The sequence below is a fragment of the Quercus robur genome, chromosome 4 (assembly GCF_932294415.1).
Source record: "Quercus robur chromosome 4, dhQueRobu3.1, whole genome shotgun sequence".
Taxonomy (NCBI): domain Eukaryota; kingdom Viridiplantae; phylum Streptophyta; class Magnoliopsida; order Fagales; family Fagaceae; genus Quercus; species Quercus robur.
The window spans coordinates 75068883-75088074 of record NC_065537.1 but is presented as its reverse complement, the minus strand read 5'-3'; the positions used below and the strand labels follow the sequence as shown (position 1 = coordinate 75088074).

At 34.3% G+C, this 19192-nt stretch overlaps 1 protein-coding gene across 4 annotated transcripts; it reads left to right on the top strand.

The window, feature by feature from the left end:
- The first annotated feature begins 1187 nt into the window (after positions 1–1187).
- On the top strand, positions 1188–18161 carry LOC126723751 (rab escort protein 1-like). 4 transcript variants are annotated; one of them, XR_007654450.1, is made up of 10 exons: positions 1192–1970; positions 2747–2869; positions 3200–3299; positions 3898–3936; positions 4045–4261; positions 4355–4430; positions 5405–5600; positions 6289–6369; positions 6708–6864; positions 17754–18161. XR_007654450.1 is itself a non-coding variant. In XM_050427536.1 (9 exons), exons 1-9 carry the CDS (start codon positions 1258–1260, stop codon positions 17690–17692), a joined length of 1641 nt encoding a protein of 546 aa, XP_050283493.1. In that variant the 5' UTR covers positions 1191–1257; the 3' UTR covers positions 17693–18161. The 4 variants fall into 4 exon arrangements, 2 of the variants coding, with proteins under 2 accessions (XP_050283493.1, XP_050283492.1); XR_007654451.1 differs by lacking the exons at positions 5405–5600; positions 6289–6369; positions 6708–6864 and adding exons at positions 16278–16474; positions 17161–17240 and having other exon boundaries at positions 1188–1970; positions 17597–18161; XM_050427536.1 differs by lacking the exon at positions 6708–6864 and having other exon boundaries at positions 1191–1970; positions 17597–18161.
- The last annotated feature ends 1031 nt before the right edge of the window (positions 18162–19192 follow it).

Below are 19192 nucleotides of genomic sequence, written 5' to 3'. Positions count from 1 at the left end.
ATTTCTGTTTTGAATTCGGATTCAGCTTGAAAGCGTTCTACTCTTAAATTTGTTCAACAAGCTGCACAGTCTCCTCTGTAAACTTATTTGAGTTATATATGAACGTGTTCTTCAATTTGTTAATTTTAATATAAATAAGGTTAAAATGTAAAACTGACCTTTTAAGTTTCTTCATATTTTATTTTAGCCCTCTAATTTTGTTTTTGTTTATTTTAGTTCTTTAATTTTCAAGTTTATTCAACTAAGACTTTTCCATCAGCTTTTATTATATGTTGTGGTTAATTTTTTATATTTTTTATATTTTTCTTCAAAAATTTTAAATTAAAAAATTAAACTAATGATTGAAAAATATTTTGTAGATTTTTTTTTTAAAAAAATTTTAACAAAATTTATGGAAAGACTTCAATTGAATAAATTTGAAACTTAGAGGACAGAAATGAACGAAAGCAAAGCTAGAGAATTGAAATGAAATTTGAAGAAACTTATAGGGTCAGTTTTGCATTTTAACCTATAAGTAATTTTTGTTGGATTGTTTGAGCTTCTATCATTACTTTATAAATTTGGTCTTATTATTTGTTTATCTGTCGATTCAAACATTTCATCTTAGTTTTTATTTATTTATTTTTTTTATGCTGAGACATTTCATCTTAGTTTTAATTTGCAGTCTATTTAATTTTATGATTCATCATGTAACAACTAACTAGTCTAAGGAAGTTATATCTTGGATATTTCTAAACCATGTAGAACTTATACTTAACAAAACTTACGTCTTTAATTACCATGCACTCTTGGTGCAGTGGTCACTCTATAATTATAAGTGCTTGTGGGAGCAAGGCCGAGCAAGTCTCTAAGAAGGAACTTCATATATATGTTAACTTAGGTTATAGTAGAATTTCTATAATTTTTATCTTGTATAAAAAAATGAATAATAATATTAATATATAAGTATATGTTTATATCATATTATATTATGCATTACCTAGCAAAGCTTATGTCTTAGATGAGATGATTGAATTATAAATTTTCTAGTTCAAAATTTGATTTCAGGTTATTGGAAAACTTTGAGCTTTATTTCTATGGTAATTAACTCAAGTAAATATAAGTTCCAATTATTTCAAAAATTTTAAATTAAAATCTTGAATTTCTTTCTTTTATGTCTATTTTCTTTGGGTTTTAACTTTGGTTTTGTTCCCACTAAACATTTTCTAGGAGCTCAAATTGCGCTTTCCAGCGGGCGAGTCCATCACACTTGCCGCCATGACCGAAGATGCATCATCATACCCTCCAATCGAGCCGACCAACTTCGATCTAATCCTCCTCGGCACAGGCCTACCAGAATCCGTGATCGCCGCCGCCGCCTCCGCCAACGGCAAAACCGTCCTCCACCTCGACCCCAACCCATTCTACGGCTCCAACTACACCTCCCTCTCCCTCCAAGACCTCTCCTCTTTCCTCATTTCCCATTCTGCCCCTCCTCCCTCTCCGCCCTCCGCCCCATCCGACGGCCACGATTTCACCCTCGCGGCTCTCACCGCCCGCCCCCTCTTCTCCCACGTCGAAATTTCCTCTTTTGCCCCCGACGTCCTCGGCGAAGAACATTCCAGAAAATTCAACGTCGACTTGTGCGGACCTAGGGTTTTGTTCTGCGCCGATAAATCCGTGGATCTGATACTGAAATCTGGAGCCAACCAGTACATAGAGTTCAAGGGCGTTGACGCGAGCTTCGTGTATAGCGAGAATGGGAAATTGACTAGCGTGCCGGACTCTCGGGCCGCGATATTCAAGGATAAGAGCTTGGGGCTGACGGAGAAGAACCAGCTGATGAGGTTCTTCAAGCTGGTTCAGCAACACTTGGACGGTGAAGGCGGCGGTGAGAATGAGAGCGGGAATTCAAGAATTTCAGAGCAGGATTTGGAGAGTCCTTTCATCGAGTTCTTGAACAAAATGCGGTTGCCTCCAAAGATAAAATCGTACATTATCTGCTACTGCTAGTGAGAGCTTTTTTTTGTTGTGATTTCAAGTGCATACTGTTTGTTGAATATATTATTTCTGCTAAATTATGCATATGTTAGAAAGTTACATGAATACCATATCTAATATGTTTTGAAAGATTAAAGTATTGTCTAGTGAGTAAGAAAAAACGGATTAGAAAACGATCACAAATATGTCAATTCAATTCAGTTGCTCAGGTAAAAGATAAAGAAAAGGCAAGTTTTGGGTTGTTTTCATTTCGCGTTTTTTAATTTTAATTTAAAATTACATTTGTGCTTGAGAGTTGAGGAATACAAAAGTTTTGTGTTTTGAGATTCTACATTTGTGCTTGATTTGTACTGAATAAGACTTTAAAGTTTAAACTGAACTTGGTGGAGGCTATTGTGTTATTCAAACTACAAAGGTATTAAAGAATTACGTGCCTTTCTCTTTTTACCAAAGAATTTGTTATTTAAGCAATTGAGTATGAGAAAACTAACAAATTGTTGAATGTATCGTTAAGTGTTAATTACGCCATGTAAAACTCAAATGTGCTTGATATGATATAGTAGTTTTTTCCAATCTGTGTGACTGAAGCCTGGTTGGGCGATAGCTTCTAAATGCTGTAATGTGGTGTTTGGACCTGATTCCTTTTAGGATGGTCACATTTATATATATTTTTTTTCCTGTAACTTTTTGGTATTTGTTTCCACGCTTAATAGTTTGTGTGGTTCTGGTTCAGTACTGAGAACTTCTACATCTTTTCCTCTTCCAGGATTATTCTGTATGCTATAGCAATGGCCGATTGTGATCAGGACAACGTGGAGGTTTGTGAAGATGTACTTAAGACAAAAGATGGTATAGATCGCTTAGCTCTCTACAACGCATCGGTTGGCAGGTAGTTTATTTCTTCTTTGTTTTGTATCGACTTTATGTAGTACTGTTTTCTTGTTGCTACCCACCTACTACTGGTGTAATGTTGATGATACCGCTACTGGTAACTGTGTTGCTTGAGACTTTGTTAAAGAGAAATGGCGTGAATAGGTTCATCAGGTGAATGTAATCTTTGTCTGGATAATGGATGGTTTTGGGGCTTTACTGTCTTGACTGTATCACTAGAGCATTATGTTTCTTGCTTGCATCCTTGAATCAAGAATGTTTGGTTGGTTTTTATTTTAAGAAGCAAGGTACCACAAGTATGTGCTTTTATGGTTCTTGTCCCTCTCAGGTTTCCAAATGCACTTGGGGCTTTTTTGTATCCAGTTTATGGTCACGGGGAACTACCACAGGCTTTTTGCCGTCGTGCTGCTGTCAAAGGTTGCATTCATGTAAGTTCTAGTTAAGGGATTCACAGTTTAGCTTTCTAAGAGCATCATTATTTGATAATTCCTTACCATTTTTACATCCTGCTGAATACTTGTTAATGTCTTGTGCATTTTGTTTATGAGGAAATAGGTATATGCATGTTCATACTTGTCTAATCTTATTTCAAATGTACTTAACTGTTTCTATTATGCATTTTATAAGAGAGAACTTGACATATTTGCATGATGCCTTTAAGAATTGGGAGTGATTCAATTATTTGCTTTGATTTGGATTGAAATTGTGTGGCTAATAATTGAAAAACCTGGAAACAGATTTCGTAGGAAGGGATGAAACCCAAGAATAGTTAGAAAGGAAAACTTTATTATTATTATTTTTTTTAACTTTGAATAAGATTTTTATTGATAATTACCATATAGATAATGTTGGCAGTACATTTTGGGTCAGGATATTTACCTGGTTGCAGAGATTTGATTTTTGAACTTACATCTTCTTGTTCTTGTTAACATTCGACTTTTGTCCATCAGAGAGAGTGAAAGAACCTTCTTTTTTTGCTTTATCATGCTGCGATACTTATCTGCATCTGAAACTTCAAATATGCAGGTTCTGCGAATGCCAGTAGTTGCCGTACTTATGGACAAGGTGCATAGGTGTTTTTTATTCTTTATTTTTTTAAATTGTGTTTATTATAAAAGCTTACTATGGCTATCTGTATTAAATTTATCTTCTTATTGCTTGAAAATTTTGCAGTGTACTGGGCATTATAAAGGAGTTAGATTATCTTCAGGTCAAGACTTATTCAGCCATCAGCTAATCCTGGATCCATCCTTCATAGTTCAGTTGCCATTAGCTTCATCTCCACCAGGTCTGGGAAGTATTAAAAGGAAAGTGGCTCGGGGAATATGCATTACAAAGAGTTCCTTAAGGCCTGAAACATCAAATTTTCTGGTGGTATATCCTCCTAGATGTAAGATCAAGTTCTAGTGCTATTACTGTTCTTTGTTGAATGAAATAAGGAAGAGAGAGAGAGAGAGAGACTGACTTTTTTTCCTGCCTCTAGCTTTGTTCCCTGAACAGGTTACGTCAATTCGAGCTCTCCAAATAGGTAGCGATTTAGCTGTTTGTCCTTTGGGCATGTAAGTTATGAGTTTTTGAAGATAATTGCTAATCTGTCTTCTGTTTTTAATGTTTTACCAATGAGTATATCATAATGATGGAATCTTTGGGAGGTTGTGCATTTCAATCAGGAAGCATTATGTCTGCCCAATATAACAATATAGGTCTGTTGCAGTAGGAAGCATGTATAATTTGTGTTGGATCCACAAAATTTTGTCCTCAGTTGTTTAAGTCAAGGGTGCAATGTTGCCACACACAAAAAAATTAAGAATGAAATGACATTCCTTTCTTGAGGTTTTCATAAAGGCAACAATTAAGTCAATCCCCTCTACGCTCTGACTTCTCTAATGGAATATTTCATTTTTTTAAAGATTCCTACTCAAATTACGAAAAAAATTAATTTGAGTAAAAATATATTTTTTTAAAATTTAATAGTCTGTTAGAGAAGTCACAGAGTGAGAGAGCATGGATTTATTTATTGCCTTTATACAAACCCTAGGGAGATTTGGTTTAATTTACCCTAAATTAAATTTTGATGCGATCCTGATTTTGCAAGTGAGCGTTGAATGAAGGTTGCTCCTAATAAGAGAATGTTTATAAGAATATATCATGGTCCTGTTGTTTGAATTAGTTGTGATGTCCAACATCCTGCTTCCTGCTCCCCCCCAACCACCCGGCTTCCCCAATAAAAGAAAAAATGATATAAAAGGAGAAGCCTTATTCTTTTTTCTCAGAATGTGATTGTGTGACACAAATATGTAATTAGAAGAATGCCATTTTTTACACTGTTATGATTTAAGGAGTGTTGCATTTGGCCTTTGGTTATGATGTGGGATACATGGTGATAATTGTGGAGAGATGTGTACTATAATGTGGCTGAATAATTGATTATGGTTATTGACTCCTTTTTCTCCATGCTCATGTGACTCTAGCATTAATATATGGATTCCCTTAGTGAAATGTGTGTTGACATTGTTCCCTTCTCTATTTTTAGGTTTGTAATATACTTTTCCACATTGTGTCATGATGCCAACCAAGGTCAAAAGTTACTAAATGCTGCCATGGATTCTCTTCTCACACTACCTGAGTCTGCACATCCTGAAAGTAGTACAACAGTTCACAGTGAAAATTCAGCAGAAGAAAAGCCCACTGTACTTTGGAAGGCGATGTATATTCAGGAGCTTACCATGGTGTGCTTCTCAGTCGAAGTTTTATACTTTTAGATTCTATTTTATAGATTATGATGTTGTAGTTGTACAGAGTGTGCATTTGTTTTGTCCCCCCCTTCCGTCTCCCAGAAGAGTAGAAACACCCCTAACCCTAATCAGGTTGAACCTCTCTTTTTGAGGACCCTTGTGGGATTGATGCTGTAATTTACATATATGCCTGCATTAGGCCTGGGGGATTATCACTGATAGATAAAGAGATCACTTTTTCTTTTCCTAATTACATGAGGATCAAAAATAGATATATAATGGGAGCACTTTCTTTTTCTCTTCCATGAAATATTTCAGTTACTTATAGAAATAATAATAATAACATGAGGATCAAAATGAATAAGGTAAACATGCAGATAGGATAGCCAATGTGCTCTAGCTCAAATAGCACTTCCTCCTTGCACATGTATGAGATGGAGGATGAGGTTGTGGATGCAAGACTCACTGAGTGCTTTTTTGTAATAAATAAAAATGAAAATTAAACATGAGGAGACTGGAGAGGTAACCTAATGGATGGGACTTAAAAGCCCTAATGGATAAGACTTCAGAGCTCATGCATGTAGACCTTATTGCTGAAGCCTGCAGTAAATGTGATTTGTGTATGTGTAGCATTATGGTTGACATGTGTTGCAATCTGATAAGCATTTTATGTTGATTCCAGGACCACTTTGAATCTATCAGCTCCACTCCCATGCCAGATGGAAATCTTAATTACAATAATATTTTGCATGCAACTTTGAAGGTATTTTATCTTTAATTTGACCTTCATAAAGTTCCATGTGGCTTTTTACCATGTATGAGTTGTGGTACTTCTCAACATTACTACATCTTACTTCATAGCATAAACTAGTCTGTTTTGGGACATCCCCCATGCAATGAAAGTTCGGGAGGATATTTGAAACAAAATAATTGTATAATTGGATGACTATCTTTCATTGATTTTATTTTTGTTAATGGTCTCTCTCTCTCTCTTTTTCTCTTACTTGTCTTGCCATAAGTTTAATCTATTGAGGAATTATGCTTATTTTCATATGTTGACTTACTGACTAGAATTTGGTGGTGGTTCTGGTACTTTGGCAGCTATTTCAGAAGATGTATCCCCTTGAAGAAGTCTTTCCAGAGACAGCCTCGCCTGAGAATCCTGAGGATGATAATGAGTTCAGTCTAGAGAGCTAACGATGCTTTGCTGGACTTGATTACATTATCCATCTTACCACGGCTACGAATCATCCGCAACCTATTTTGCCCACCAATGCTTTGGCTGCAGGAAATTGCTAAACTGTGGATGGTTTGAAGTGTTGCTTATTGTACTTGAAAAAGAGAACTTCACAATCAACAATCTACTTCCTCAAATGTTTTCGCAAATTTCTGTAGTATCATTTAAAAAAAGAAGAAAAAGAAACAAATGCAGATCTAGTATTTTTCATTTCCGAAATTGTTATACCATTATTCAACTCTACCTGAACTGCCCAACAGTGGCTTCCGTGGCACCTGTATTAAAGTGTAAAAGATCATACATGCATACATACAAATTCTTGTAGGATGTCAGAGTTTTGTAATTTTTTTTCTATCCGAGGACCCATGATAGATTTGCTGGTGTGATTTGATTACATTTCATATATGTAAGTCATTGTTATTGTTTGATAGTAAGTCTTATGCAAACCAAACTGAGTGGGACTCCATGTTATGGTTATACTGGGCAGTGGTTGTGTTGAGACTCTAAAATTAGGAGAACGGCACATTTTTATTATTATTATAATACTTTTTTTTAAAAAAAAAAAAAGATAATTCCTGCTTCAGTTAAGATTGTTCGATCCATTTCACCTGGTTCAACTATCTTAATTTTGTTTCTGTTTTGGCACATTCAAGAGTAACTGGCCACTTTTAATAGACAATTCTTGCTTCGGTTCATTTTCACCTAGTTCAGCCATCTGAATTCATGTTTCTGTTTAGGCACATACAATTCTAATTTTTATAGATGAGTATATTAGGTTTTCTAGCAAGTAGTCTTAAAATAGTCACCAAGAAAAATAATAATTAAATATTTTTTAAAAATGATAGATTCTCATGCAATCAAATAATATTCATGTATCATTAGAGGTAAAACGCATTTTGTCCATCGGATTGGAAGCTATTCAATTATATTCTTTGATTTAATTTGGATTTTGTGTGTGATTTCATGTTTTAATTTAGTTGGAATGTTTCTAAAATTTCCTTCAAAAAATTTGGAATGCCATAATTAGTATATAAAATCAATCATAGATTATTTTTAAGATTTAAAAAAATGTCAAATTTTATTTTAATAAATGATCCATTAAAAATGTATTAAGAAACAATTATTTTATGTTTATATATATATATATATATATATATTTTTTTTTTTTTTTTGTTAAAATTAATAATTTTAGTTCCTCACTCGTTGTCATTTTAATCCCAATCTATCGTGTTAATATTTTTTTAAGGAGAAAGTACATGAAAAAAATATTGCATGGTAGCTCTTTAAAATAAGAGAAAGTAAATCGAAAAAAAGAAAAGAAAAAAAGACAATTGATTTGGTAGATTATTAATAGATAATATAAAAATTAGGAAAATGGTAGAGATATAGATTTTTTTTACAAAAATTGTTATAAACCGCTGATCTAGTGATGGATTATTGGAAAATAAGTAAATGATGTACAAATTACTGATGTAGTGAGTATTTGTTAATAAATAAAAAAGTGATATTATTAGTAAGTCTAGATGAAAATTGAAAACCAGTAAAAAATTAGTTATAATAACAATTTATAAAAATGTTGTAAAATAATTTATAGTGGTGTAAATTTAGACTAGACCTTACTCTTACAATAAATGAAGAGTAAAGTTTAAAACTCTGTTTGGGTAAGTGGAATTGCGTATGTGTTTCATGCAAGTTGCGTTTTTGGCTTTTTTATTTTTAAGTCCAGCACCTCTTACACTGTTCATGATATATGAACAGTTGAAACAGGCAAATGCAAAGTAATTTTATTAATAAACAGTAACTGAAATATTTTTTTTTTTATTGTTTTCAATTTTCAGCAAAATAAGCTATATCCAAATGCGCACTAATACTACAAACTTTTCCACAATTTTGCTACATGACTACTCTCACTATTTTATTTCCACCGTTCAAGACATGTCTTGTAACAAAGTTGTTGAAAAATTACTTTGCACAAAGTGTTTATAGTTGAATTGACACCTCCCATAGTACCATACATAAAGTGTTTGGAGGTCTAAAAAAAAGTGATCAAGTTGTGAGATTAATAGGATATTGTAATTATTTCTCAAAAAAAAAAAAAAAAAAAAAAGTTGTCGAAAAATTTGTGCTACTGGACCAACTCATAAATCAGACCAGCACAACATCACGGTTCATGGCTATAAAAAACAGAATAAACACAAATTTTACAGCCACCCACAAAAAAAAAAAAGAAAGTTACAAATTTACCAAGATCAGACTGAGACAGTCCCTTCAGAAACCAGAAACCCCATTGTCATTGTCAATGTCGATCTCTCCCTCTCTGGTAAATCTAAAACAGAATAAACACAAATTTTACAGCCACCCACAAAAAAAAAAAGGTTACAAATTTACCAAGGTCAAACAGTCCCTTCAGAAACCACAAACCTCATTGTCAATGTCAATCTCTCTCTCTCTGGTAAATCTTCTTAGCTAAGGCCATTAATCTCTAAAACTTCATAGCCAAGGCCATTCGTCCTTTGCTTCTTTGCTTGTACTTCAAAAACCTTGTTCTCGAAGTATATCTGTCTTTTGTTTTCTCAGTTCTCTCTCTTTCGCTTCTATAAAAATGAGAAGAAGAGGGGCTTAAGGATAAGGGTCTTCTTTGTTTTCTCTGTTGGGTTTTGTGCATTTGGGTGTAATGGGTAATTGGAAAAATCGAAGAATTTTCCGTCAACGACGAGCTCCAAGGTCGCCTGTTTACGACACTGTACCTCCTCCAGGTTACTCTTTTTTTCTTTCTTTTTCAAGATTTTGGTCCTTTTTGTGAACTGGGTTTTAGTTTTTTTAGTATTTTTCTTGATGGGTTTTGATCTGAAATCTTAGTTACAGTAGGTTTTTTTTTTTTTTTTTTTTTTTTTTTTTTTTTTTTTTAAAAAAACTAGTTTCTTGAGTTTGTTTGTTATTGTTGTTCTGTTTGGTTGCTAAGAAAATGCTGAAATAGTTAAGAAATTGAATTTTAATAAATTTTATGTCTTTGGAATGTTTAGCTATGAGAGAAGGAATTAAAGAAAGTGATAAATGAAAAAGAAAGGAATAGGAATTGTCTTCTATTATTTTGAATAGATACATAGCGTAGTTTTACACAGCCAAATCTATATCAAAATTGTAGAATGTTTATTGTGAATTGGACATTACCTATATTAACAATTATGGCATTTGCATTCAGTAATCTTTAGAAGAATGTAGCCAGAAAGTTTATTCTCATCTCAAAATTATATCTTTTGCTGATTTAATTTAATGCCACTGAAAATTATATGCTTTAATACACATTTCCATTTATATATAGATTCCTTGGAGCATTTGTGTATTTATGGACTTTCATTTTCTTCAACTGCTGATAAGATTTCTGACTAATTAAAGTTATATTCTGGTCTTGTTGGGAGGACCGTTGGAGGTTGGACTTACCTTATCATTGTATAGTAATTTAGTCATGTTGTCACCTTGTACATTACTTACTAAGATTAGGATATTGTCCACGTATTACTTGCTGCTAGGGGTGGCAATTTTTATCCATATCCATGAACCCACCCATTACCCATCTTATTTGGATAAGTCTTAACCCAACCCATTTGAATATTTGGGTTAAATGGGTAAAGATCCATTTGGTTATTTAATTAGCTGGGTCTAAATGGATAATCTTACTAATACCCACTAAACCCATCTAAAATTTAAATAAACAACATAAAATCTAAATTTCTAGAAAATGAATAAAATACCCCTAAAACTTAAAAAATGACCAAAATACTACCAAAATCCAAAAAATGACCAAAATACCCCTAAAACCCAAAAAATGACCAAAATACCCCCAAAACCTAAAAATTACCAAAATACCACCAAAACCAAAAAAAATGACCAAAATATCCTTGAAACCCAAAAAATGACCAAAATACCCCCAAAACCCAGCAAATGACCAAACCCTCCCCCGAAACCTAAAAATTACCAAAATACCCCCAAAATCCAAAAAATGACCAAAATACCTCTGAAACCCAAAAAATGACCAAAATACCCCTAAAACCTAAAAATTACTAAAATACCACCAAAACCCAAAAACTAACCAAAATACCCCCGAAACCTAAAAATGATCAAAATACCTCCAAAACCCAAAAAACAATCAAAATACTCCTGAAACCCAAAAAAAAATGACCAAAATACTCCCAAAACCCAAAAAATGCCCAAAATACCTCTGAAACCCAAAAAATGACTAAAATACCCTTAAAACCTAAAAATGACCAAAATACCTCCAAAACCCAAAAAATGACAAAAATACCCTCGAAACCCAAAAAATGACCAAAATTCCCCCAAAACCCAAAAAATAACTAAAATACCCCCAAAACCCACAAAATGACCAAAATATCTCCAAAATCTCTAAAATGAGCAAAATACCCCCCAAAACCTCTCAAATGTCCAAAATATCCCCAAAACCCAAAAACTGACCAAAATACCCTCAAAACCCAAAAAATGACCAAAATACCCCCAAAACCCACAAAATGAGAAAAATACCTCCAAAACCTCTAAAATGAGCAAAATACCCCCCCCCCCCCCCAAAACCTCTAAAATGTCCAAAATATCCCTAAAACCCAAAAATTATCAAAATACCCTAAAAACCCAAAAAATGACCAAAATGCTTCCTAAACCTAAAAAATGACCGAAATACCCCCTAAACCTTAAAAATGGCCGAAATACCTTTGAAACCTTAAAATTACCAAAAATACCCCCGAAACCTAAAAAATGACCAAAATACCTTTGAAACCTATAAAATGATTAAAATACCTCAAGACCTAAAAAATGAATAAAATAACCCCAAAACCTATTACAATGACCAAAATACCCCAAAAACCTAAAAAAATGACCAAAATACCCCCAAAACCTAACAATTACCAAAATACACCCTAAATCTAAAAAATTACCAAAATACTCCCTAAACCTAAAAAATTACCAAAATACTCCATAAACCTAAAAAATGACTGAAATACCTCTAAATCCTAAAAAATAACTGAAATACCCCAGAAACCTAAAAAAATTACCAAAATACCCAAAAACCTAAAAAATGATCGAAATACCCCCAAAAACCTAAAAAAATGACCAAAATAACCCCAAAACCTAAAAAAATGATTGATAAACACCCCTGAAACCCAAATTATGACCAAAATGCCCCTAAACATGTAAGATGACCAAAATACACCTGAAACATCTAAAATTACCGAAATAGAGGTTTCAGGGTATTTTGGATGTTTCAAGGATATTTTTGACAAATTAAAGGTTCTAAGAGTCTTTCATTCATTTTATAGGTTTCGAGGGAATTTCAGTAATTTTTTAGGTTTCGGGGTTATTTTGACCATCTTTTAGATTCTAAGGGTATTTTAGCCATTTTTAAGGTTACGAGGGTATTTCTGTCATCTTTTAGTTTTAGGGTTATTTCGGTAAATTTCTAGGGTTTAGAAGTATTTTGGTAATTTTTAGGTTTTGGGGTATTTCGGTAATTTTTAAAGTTTCGGTGGTATTTTGGTCATTTTTAGGTTTCGAGGGTATTTCGGTCATTTTTCAGGTTTCAAGGGTATTTGGTATTTTTTGAGGTTTTGGGGGTATTTTGGTCATTTTTAGGTTTTGGGGGTATCTTGGTAATTTTTTGGGTTTCGAGGGTATTTTGGTAATTTTTAGGTTTTGGAGGTATTTTGGTCAGTTTTGGGTTTCGGGGGTATTTTGGTAATTTTTAGGTTTTGGGGGTATTTTGGTCAGTTTTTGGGTTTCGGGGGTATTTTGACCATTTTTTGGGTTTTGGAAGTATTTTGGTCATTTTTAGGTTTCGGGGGTATTTTGGTCATTTTTAGGTTTCGGGGGTATTTTGGTAATTTTTTGGGTTTCAGGGGTATTTTGGTAATTTTTAGGTTTTGGGGGTATTTTGGTCATTTTTTGGGTTTTAGGGGTACTTTGGTCATTTTTTGGGTTTTGGAGGTATTTTGGTCATTTTTAGGTTTTGATGGTATTTTGGTCATTTTGTTGGGTTTTGAGGGTATTTTGGTCATTTTTTGGGTTTTGGGGTATTTTGGTCATTTTTAGGTTTTGGAGGTATTTTGGTCATTTTTTAGGTTTTGGGGGGGTATTTTGGTAATTTTTAGGTTTCGGGGGTATTTTGGTCATTTTTTGAGTTTTTGGGGTATTTTGGTCATTTTTTGGGTTTCAGGGGGTATTTTGGTCATTTTAGTACTTTAGAGATATCAGGGGTATTTTGGTCATTTTAGAGGTTTCATGGGTATTTTGGGATAATTTTAGATGTCCAAGGGTATATTGGTAATTTTGGAAGATTAGGAGTATTTGCATCATTTTAGGTATTTATAGGTATTTTGGAGGTCAAGAGGGTATTCAAGTAGTTTTAGAGGTATTTGGGTCATATTGGGTTAAATGGGTGGGTTACTAATTAAATGGGTTGGGTTGGTAATGGATAATTAATTTATATATAAACGGGTCATAAATGGATAAATGGGTAATTATACAACCAATCCATCTATGACCCAACCCATTTATGACCCAACCTGCCCATTTGCCACCCCTACTTGCTGCTAATTGTAATTAATCCTTGATTTTCAGATGGAATAAATTCCATGGATCTTCTAGTTTTGGGTCACGCAATTTTGTCCTTAAAATAGGTTTAACTAGCTGGTTGAAAACCATAAATCACTTCCAATTTGTGTCCTCTTTTGTCTGTTGCTAAGTATTCATCAACAAAAGCAATAATTTTTGTGCTATAACAGATGCACCCTTGATAATAGAATGGACAGTAGACACTGACCTTAATCATATTTTTTATGCATGCTGGTGTGCCTACTGAGTTAAGCAGTTAATAGAATTGAAGGAATTTTAGGACTTGTAACCATGAGAATTAAACTCAAAAGGCTTTGGGATTTGGGTAGGGTTGGCTATAAGGAAGATAACCACATTTAACCAAGCACTAATAGGTAAGTGGTTATGGGGGTCTGATGGGGAGGGTAGCTATTCTTGGAGACGTGTAGTTGCTGCTCAATGTGGGGAATTGGGAGCTGGTTGGTCTACTTTGGATTTGCATAAGCCACATGGGTGTAGTCTTTGGAAAGGAGTTAGAGCGGGCTAGGACAAGTTATCCACTTTGAATTAGTACAAAGTTGGGAATCTTGGGGGATAAGGAAGCTTCAGTGTCCTCTCCATGGTTCTGTAGAGGGGAGGACAAGATTTCTTTTTGGAATCTCATGTTCATCCATAATTTCAATGATTAAAGGGTGTACAAATTTCGAATCTCTTATGGATTCATTATATTCTCGTATTTCTCCTTCTAGAAGGGCTGATCGCATGAGATAGGTGATGCAAGACAGAAGCTTTAATGGGCTTTGATACTAATTTTGATGTAGGGTCTTTAAAAAGTTCAACACTAAGTTAAGGTTCTCGATAATATCATGGAGAATTCTTCAGTAGGGTTTGATGGATGTTTGGTGTCAAGATAGTGAATAGAGAGAAACTTTCTTCTAGATGGTTGTGTGATTCTCATGATATTCTGCATATGTTGAACATTGTTCATCGATTTCAATGCTACATTTCTTTTCCTTAAAATAAATTTATTTACTGATGAAGAAAGTTGTTCTCGTTCATGGGGTTTCTTGTTCTCCTTTTTTCATATATATGCTCAACTCATTTTGTTTAGTTAGTGGATTCTTATCAGAAACAATAATGGATCTTAGTGAGCTCATAAATTGTTTTTTTCCCCCTATAGAATGGAAAGATGGCGTGCCTTTATGGGAAAAGAAATTCTGCAGTTTGGTTGGAACAAGACCATGGGGGAAGATAGTAGATACCAAGAATATTATGTTCTGCCATAAAAATATTCTCAGTTGGGATGATTCTGCTGGCGAAGAAGCACTTCAAAATGCAGAGAAACGTTTTTGGGCAAAGATGAATAACCTCCCCTGTGAAATCTCTCCGCCTGATCCAGATATTTATACTGATGAAATAGATTGGAATACTAAAATTGATCATGACTGATTAAGGAGTTGGATGAAGTGTACTTTTCTTCTGATGAGGGAGAAGAGAATTCAAATTTGGGGTATAAAAACAATAGGATAAAAAATTCAATGTCTGTTCCTTGAGAGGGGCATTATATGAACCAAGAAAACAATCCTTGGGAATGTAACAATATGCAGGGTAGTGGAGCTCTGAAAAATGAAGCACAAGGATGGGAATGTAACAATATGCAGAATTGTGGAACTCTGAATATTAATGCACAAGGATGGAAACAGTGGGAAGATAATAAAACGATTTAAAAATTTTGAATGATGATAACAATCCTTGGGGGCGCAGCTTCACTCAAGGCAATGGAGGTATGGTGGACAATGGATGGGGAAATTGAGTAAGGTTATATTTTAAGGCTACAACTAATTTTATAGCGATTTAGCTGTTTGTCCTTTGGGTATGTAAGTTATGAGTTTTTGAAGATAATTGCTAATCTGTCTTCTGTTTTTAATGTTTTACCAATGAGTATATCATAATGATGGAATCTTTGGGAGGTTGTGCATTTTCAATCAGGAAGCATTATGTCTGTGCCCAATATAACAATATAGGTCTGTTGCAGTAGGAAGCATGTATAATTTGTGTTGGATCCACAAAATTTTGTCCTCAGTTGTTTAAGTCAAGGGTGCAATGTTGCCACAAAAAAAAAAGAATGAAATGATATTCCTTTCTTGAGGTTTTCATAAAGGCAACAATTAAGTCAATCCCCTCTACACTCTAACTTCTCTAACGGAATATTTCATTTTTTTAAAGATTCCTACTCAAATTAAGAAAAAAAAATAATAATTTGAGTAAAAGTATTTTTTTTAAATTTTATATTCCATTAGAGAAGTCACAGAGTGAGAGAGCATGGATTTATTTATTGCCTTTATACAAACCCCTAGGGAGATTTGGTTTAATTTACCCTAGTGCGATCCTGATTTTGCAAGTGAGCATTGAATGAAGGTTGCTCCTAATAAGAGAATGTTTATAAGAATATATCATGGTCCTGTTGTTTGAATTAGTTGTGATGTCCAACATCCTGCTTCCTGCTTCCCCCCCAACCCCCCGGCTTCCCCAATAAAAGAAAAAATGATATGAAAGGAGAAGCCATATTCTTCTTTCTCAGAATGTGATTGAGTGACACAAATATTTAATTAGAAGAATGCCTTTTTTTTACACTGTTATGATTTAAGTAGTGTTGCATTTGGCCTTTGGTTATGATGTGGGATACATGGTGCTAATTGTGGAGAGATGTGTACTATAATGTGGCTGAATAATTGATTATGGTTATTGACTCCTTTTTCTCCATGCTCATGTGACTAGCATTAATATATGGATTCCCTTAGTGAAATGTGTGGTGACATTGTTCCCTTCTCTTATTTTAGGTTTGTAATATACTTTTCCACATTGTGTCATGATGCCAACCAAGGTCAAAAGTTACTAAATGCTGCCATGGATTCTCTTCTCACACTACCTGAGTGTGCACATCCTGAAAGTAGTACAACAGTTCACAGTGAAAATTCAGCAGAAGAAAAGCCCACCGTACTTTGGAAGGCGTTGTATATTCAGTAGCTTACCATGGTGTGCTTCTCAGCAGAAGTTTTATACTTTTAGACTCTGTTTTATAGATTATGATGTTATAGTTGTACAGAGTATGTGCATTTGATTTGTCCACCCCTTCCCTCTCCCAAAAGAAGTAGAAAAACCCCTAACCCTAATCAGGTTGAACCTCTCTTTTTGAGGACCCTTGTGGGATTGATGCTGTAATTTACATACATGCCTGCATTAGGCCTGGGGGATTATCACTGATAGATAAAGAGATCACTTTTTCTTTTCCTAATTACGTGAGGATCAAAAATAGATATATAATGGGAGCACTGTCTTTTTCTCTTCATTAATATATTTCAGTTACTTATAGAAATAATAATAATAACATGAGGATCAAAATGAATAAGGTAAAGATGCAGATAGGATAGCCAATGTGCTCTAGCTCAAATAGCACTTCCTCCTTGCACATGTATGAGATGGAGGATGAGGTTGTGGATGCAAGACTCTCTGAGTGCTTTTGTAATGAATAATAATGAAAATTAAACACGAGGAGACTGGAGAGGTAACCTAATGGATAGGACTTAAAAGCCCTAATGGATAAGACTTCAGAGCTCATGCATGTAGACCTTATTGCTGAAACCAGTAAATGTGATTTGTGTATGTGTAGCATTATGGTTGACATGTGTTGCAATCTGATAAGCATTTTATGTTGATTCCAAGACCACTTTGAATCTATCAGCTCCACTCCCATGCCAGATGGAAATCTTAATTACAATAATATTTTGCTTGCAACTTTGAAGGTATTTTATCTTTAATTTGACCTTCATAAAGTTCCATGTTTCTTTTTACCATGTATGAGTTGTGGTACTTCTCAACATTACTACATCTTACTTCGTAGCATGAACTAGTCTGTTTTGGGACATCCCCCATGCAATGAAAGTTCGGAAGGATATATGAAACAAAATAATTGTATAATCGGATGACTATCTTTCATTGATTTTATATTTGTTAATGGTCTCTCTCTCTCTCTCTCTCTCTCTCTCTCTCTCTTTCTCTTAGTTGTCTTGCCATAAGTTTAATCTATTGAGGCATTATGCTTATTTTCATATGTTGACGTACTGACTAGAATTTGGTGGTGGTTCTGGTACTTTGGCAGCTATTTCAGAAGATGTATCCCCTTGAAGAAGTCTTTCCAGAGACAGCCTCGCCTGAGAATCCTGAGGATGATAATGAGTTCAGTCTAGAGAGCTAACGATGCTTTGCTGGACTTGATGACATTATCCATCTTACCACGGCTACGAATCATCCACAACCTATTTTGCCCACCAATGCTTTGGCTGCAGGAAATTGCTAAACTGTGGATGGTTTGAAGTGCTGCTTAGTGTACTTGAAAAAGAGAACTTCACAATCAACAATCTACTTCCTCAAATGTTTTCGCAAATTTCTGCAGTATCATTTAAAAAAAGAAGAAAATGAAACAAATGCAGATCTAGTTTTTTTCATTTCCGAAATTGTCATACCATTATTCAACTCTACCTGAACTGCCCAACAGTGGCTGCCGTGGCACCTGTATTAAAGTGTAAAAGATCATACATGCATACATACAAATTCTTGTAGGATGTCAGAGTTTTGTAATTTTTTTTTATCCGAGGACCCATGGTAGATTTGCTGGTGTGATTTGATTACATTTCATATATGTAAGTCATTGTTATTGTTTGATAGTAAGTCTTATGCAAACCAAACTGAGTGGGACTCCATGTTATGGTTATACTGGGCAGTGGTTGTGTTGAGACTCTAAAATTAGGAGAACGGCACATTTTTATTATTATTATAATACTTTTTTATAAAAAAAAAAAAAAGATAATTCCTGCTTCAGTTAAGATTGTTCGATCCATTTCACCTGGTTCAACTATCTTAACTTTGTTTCTGTTTTGGCACATTCAAGAGTAACTGGCCACTTTTAATAGACAATTCTTGCTTCGGTTCCATTTCACCCAGTTCAGCCATATTAATACATGTTTCTGTTTAGGCACATACAATTCTAATTTTTATAAATGAGTATATTAGATTTTCTAGCAAGTGTTCTTAAAATTTAGTCACCAAGAAAAATAATAATTAAATATTAAAAAAAAAAGGTAGATTCTCATGCAATCAACTAATATTCATGTATAATTAGAGGTAAAACAGACGACTCATAACTGTGCCAAAGGAAAAGTTCTCGGTAGGGTTAGGGTTAGGGTAGCTACCTCTCCATACCGTAGCATAGTTGTTCCCCTCTTTCATGGAGGAAGGTGTGTTCCCTCTAGTAACACTATTACTAGGAGGACTAGGGGGTTTTCTTGTGTGGGGTCTGGGATACAATTCTAGGGTTGGTATGGAGGATCTCACGAAGAGTTGGAAAATACTTTCGCTTTCAAAAAAAGAAGAAGATAAACTAGATCTGTCTAAGAGGAAGAAAACTTAGGGTTTTGTGTTAGTAGCCAAGTTTTATACTCGTTGCTCAGTGAACCTGGAGGCAGTAGAAAAAACCTTTAGGCCACTGTGGCGTACCAAACACAAATTCGAAGTAAGTGATGCTGGGAATAACAGGATGCTGTTCGCGTTTGAGACAGTTGAAAAGGTGCTGTTGGGAGAGCTGTGGTCCTTTGATCGACATAGTGGTTTTCCAACGCTATGATATGTCAACTCCCATTGATAAACTCGAGTTCGATAGGGTATCGTTTTGGATTCAGATTCATAACTTACCTTACTC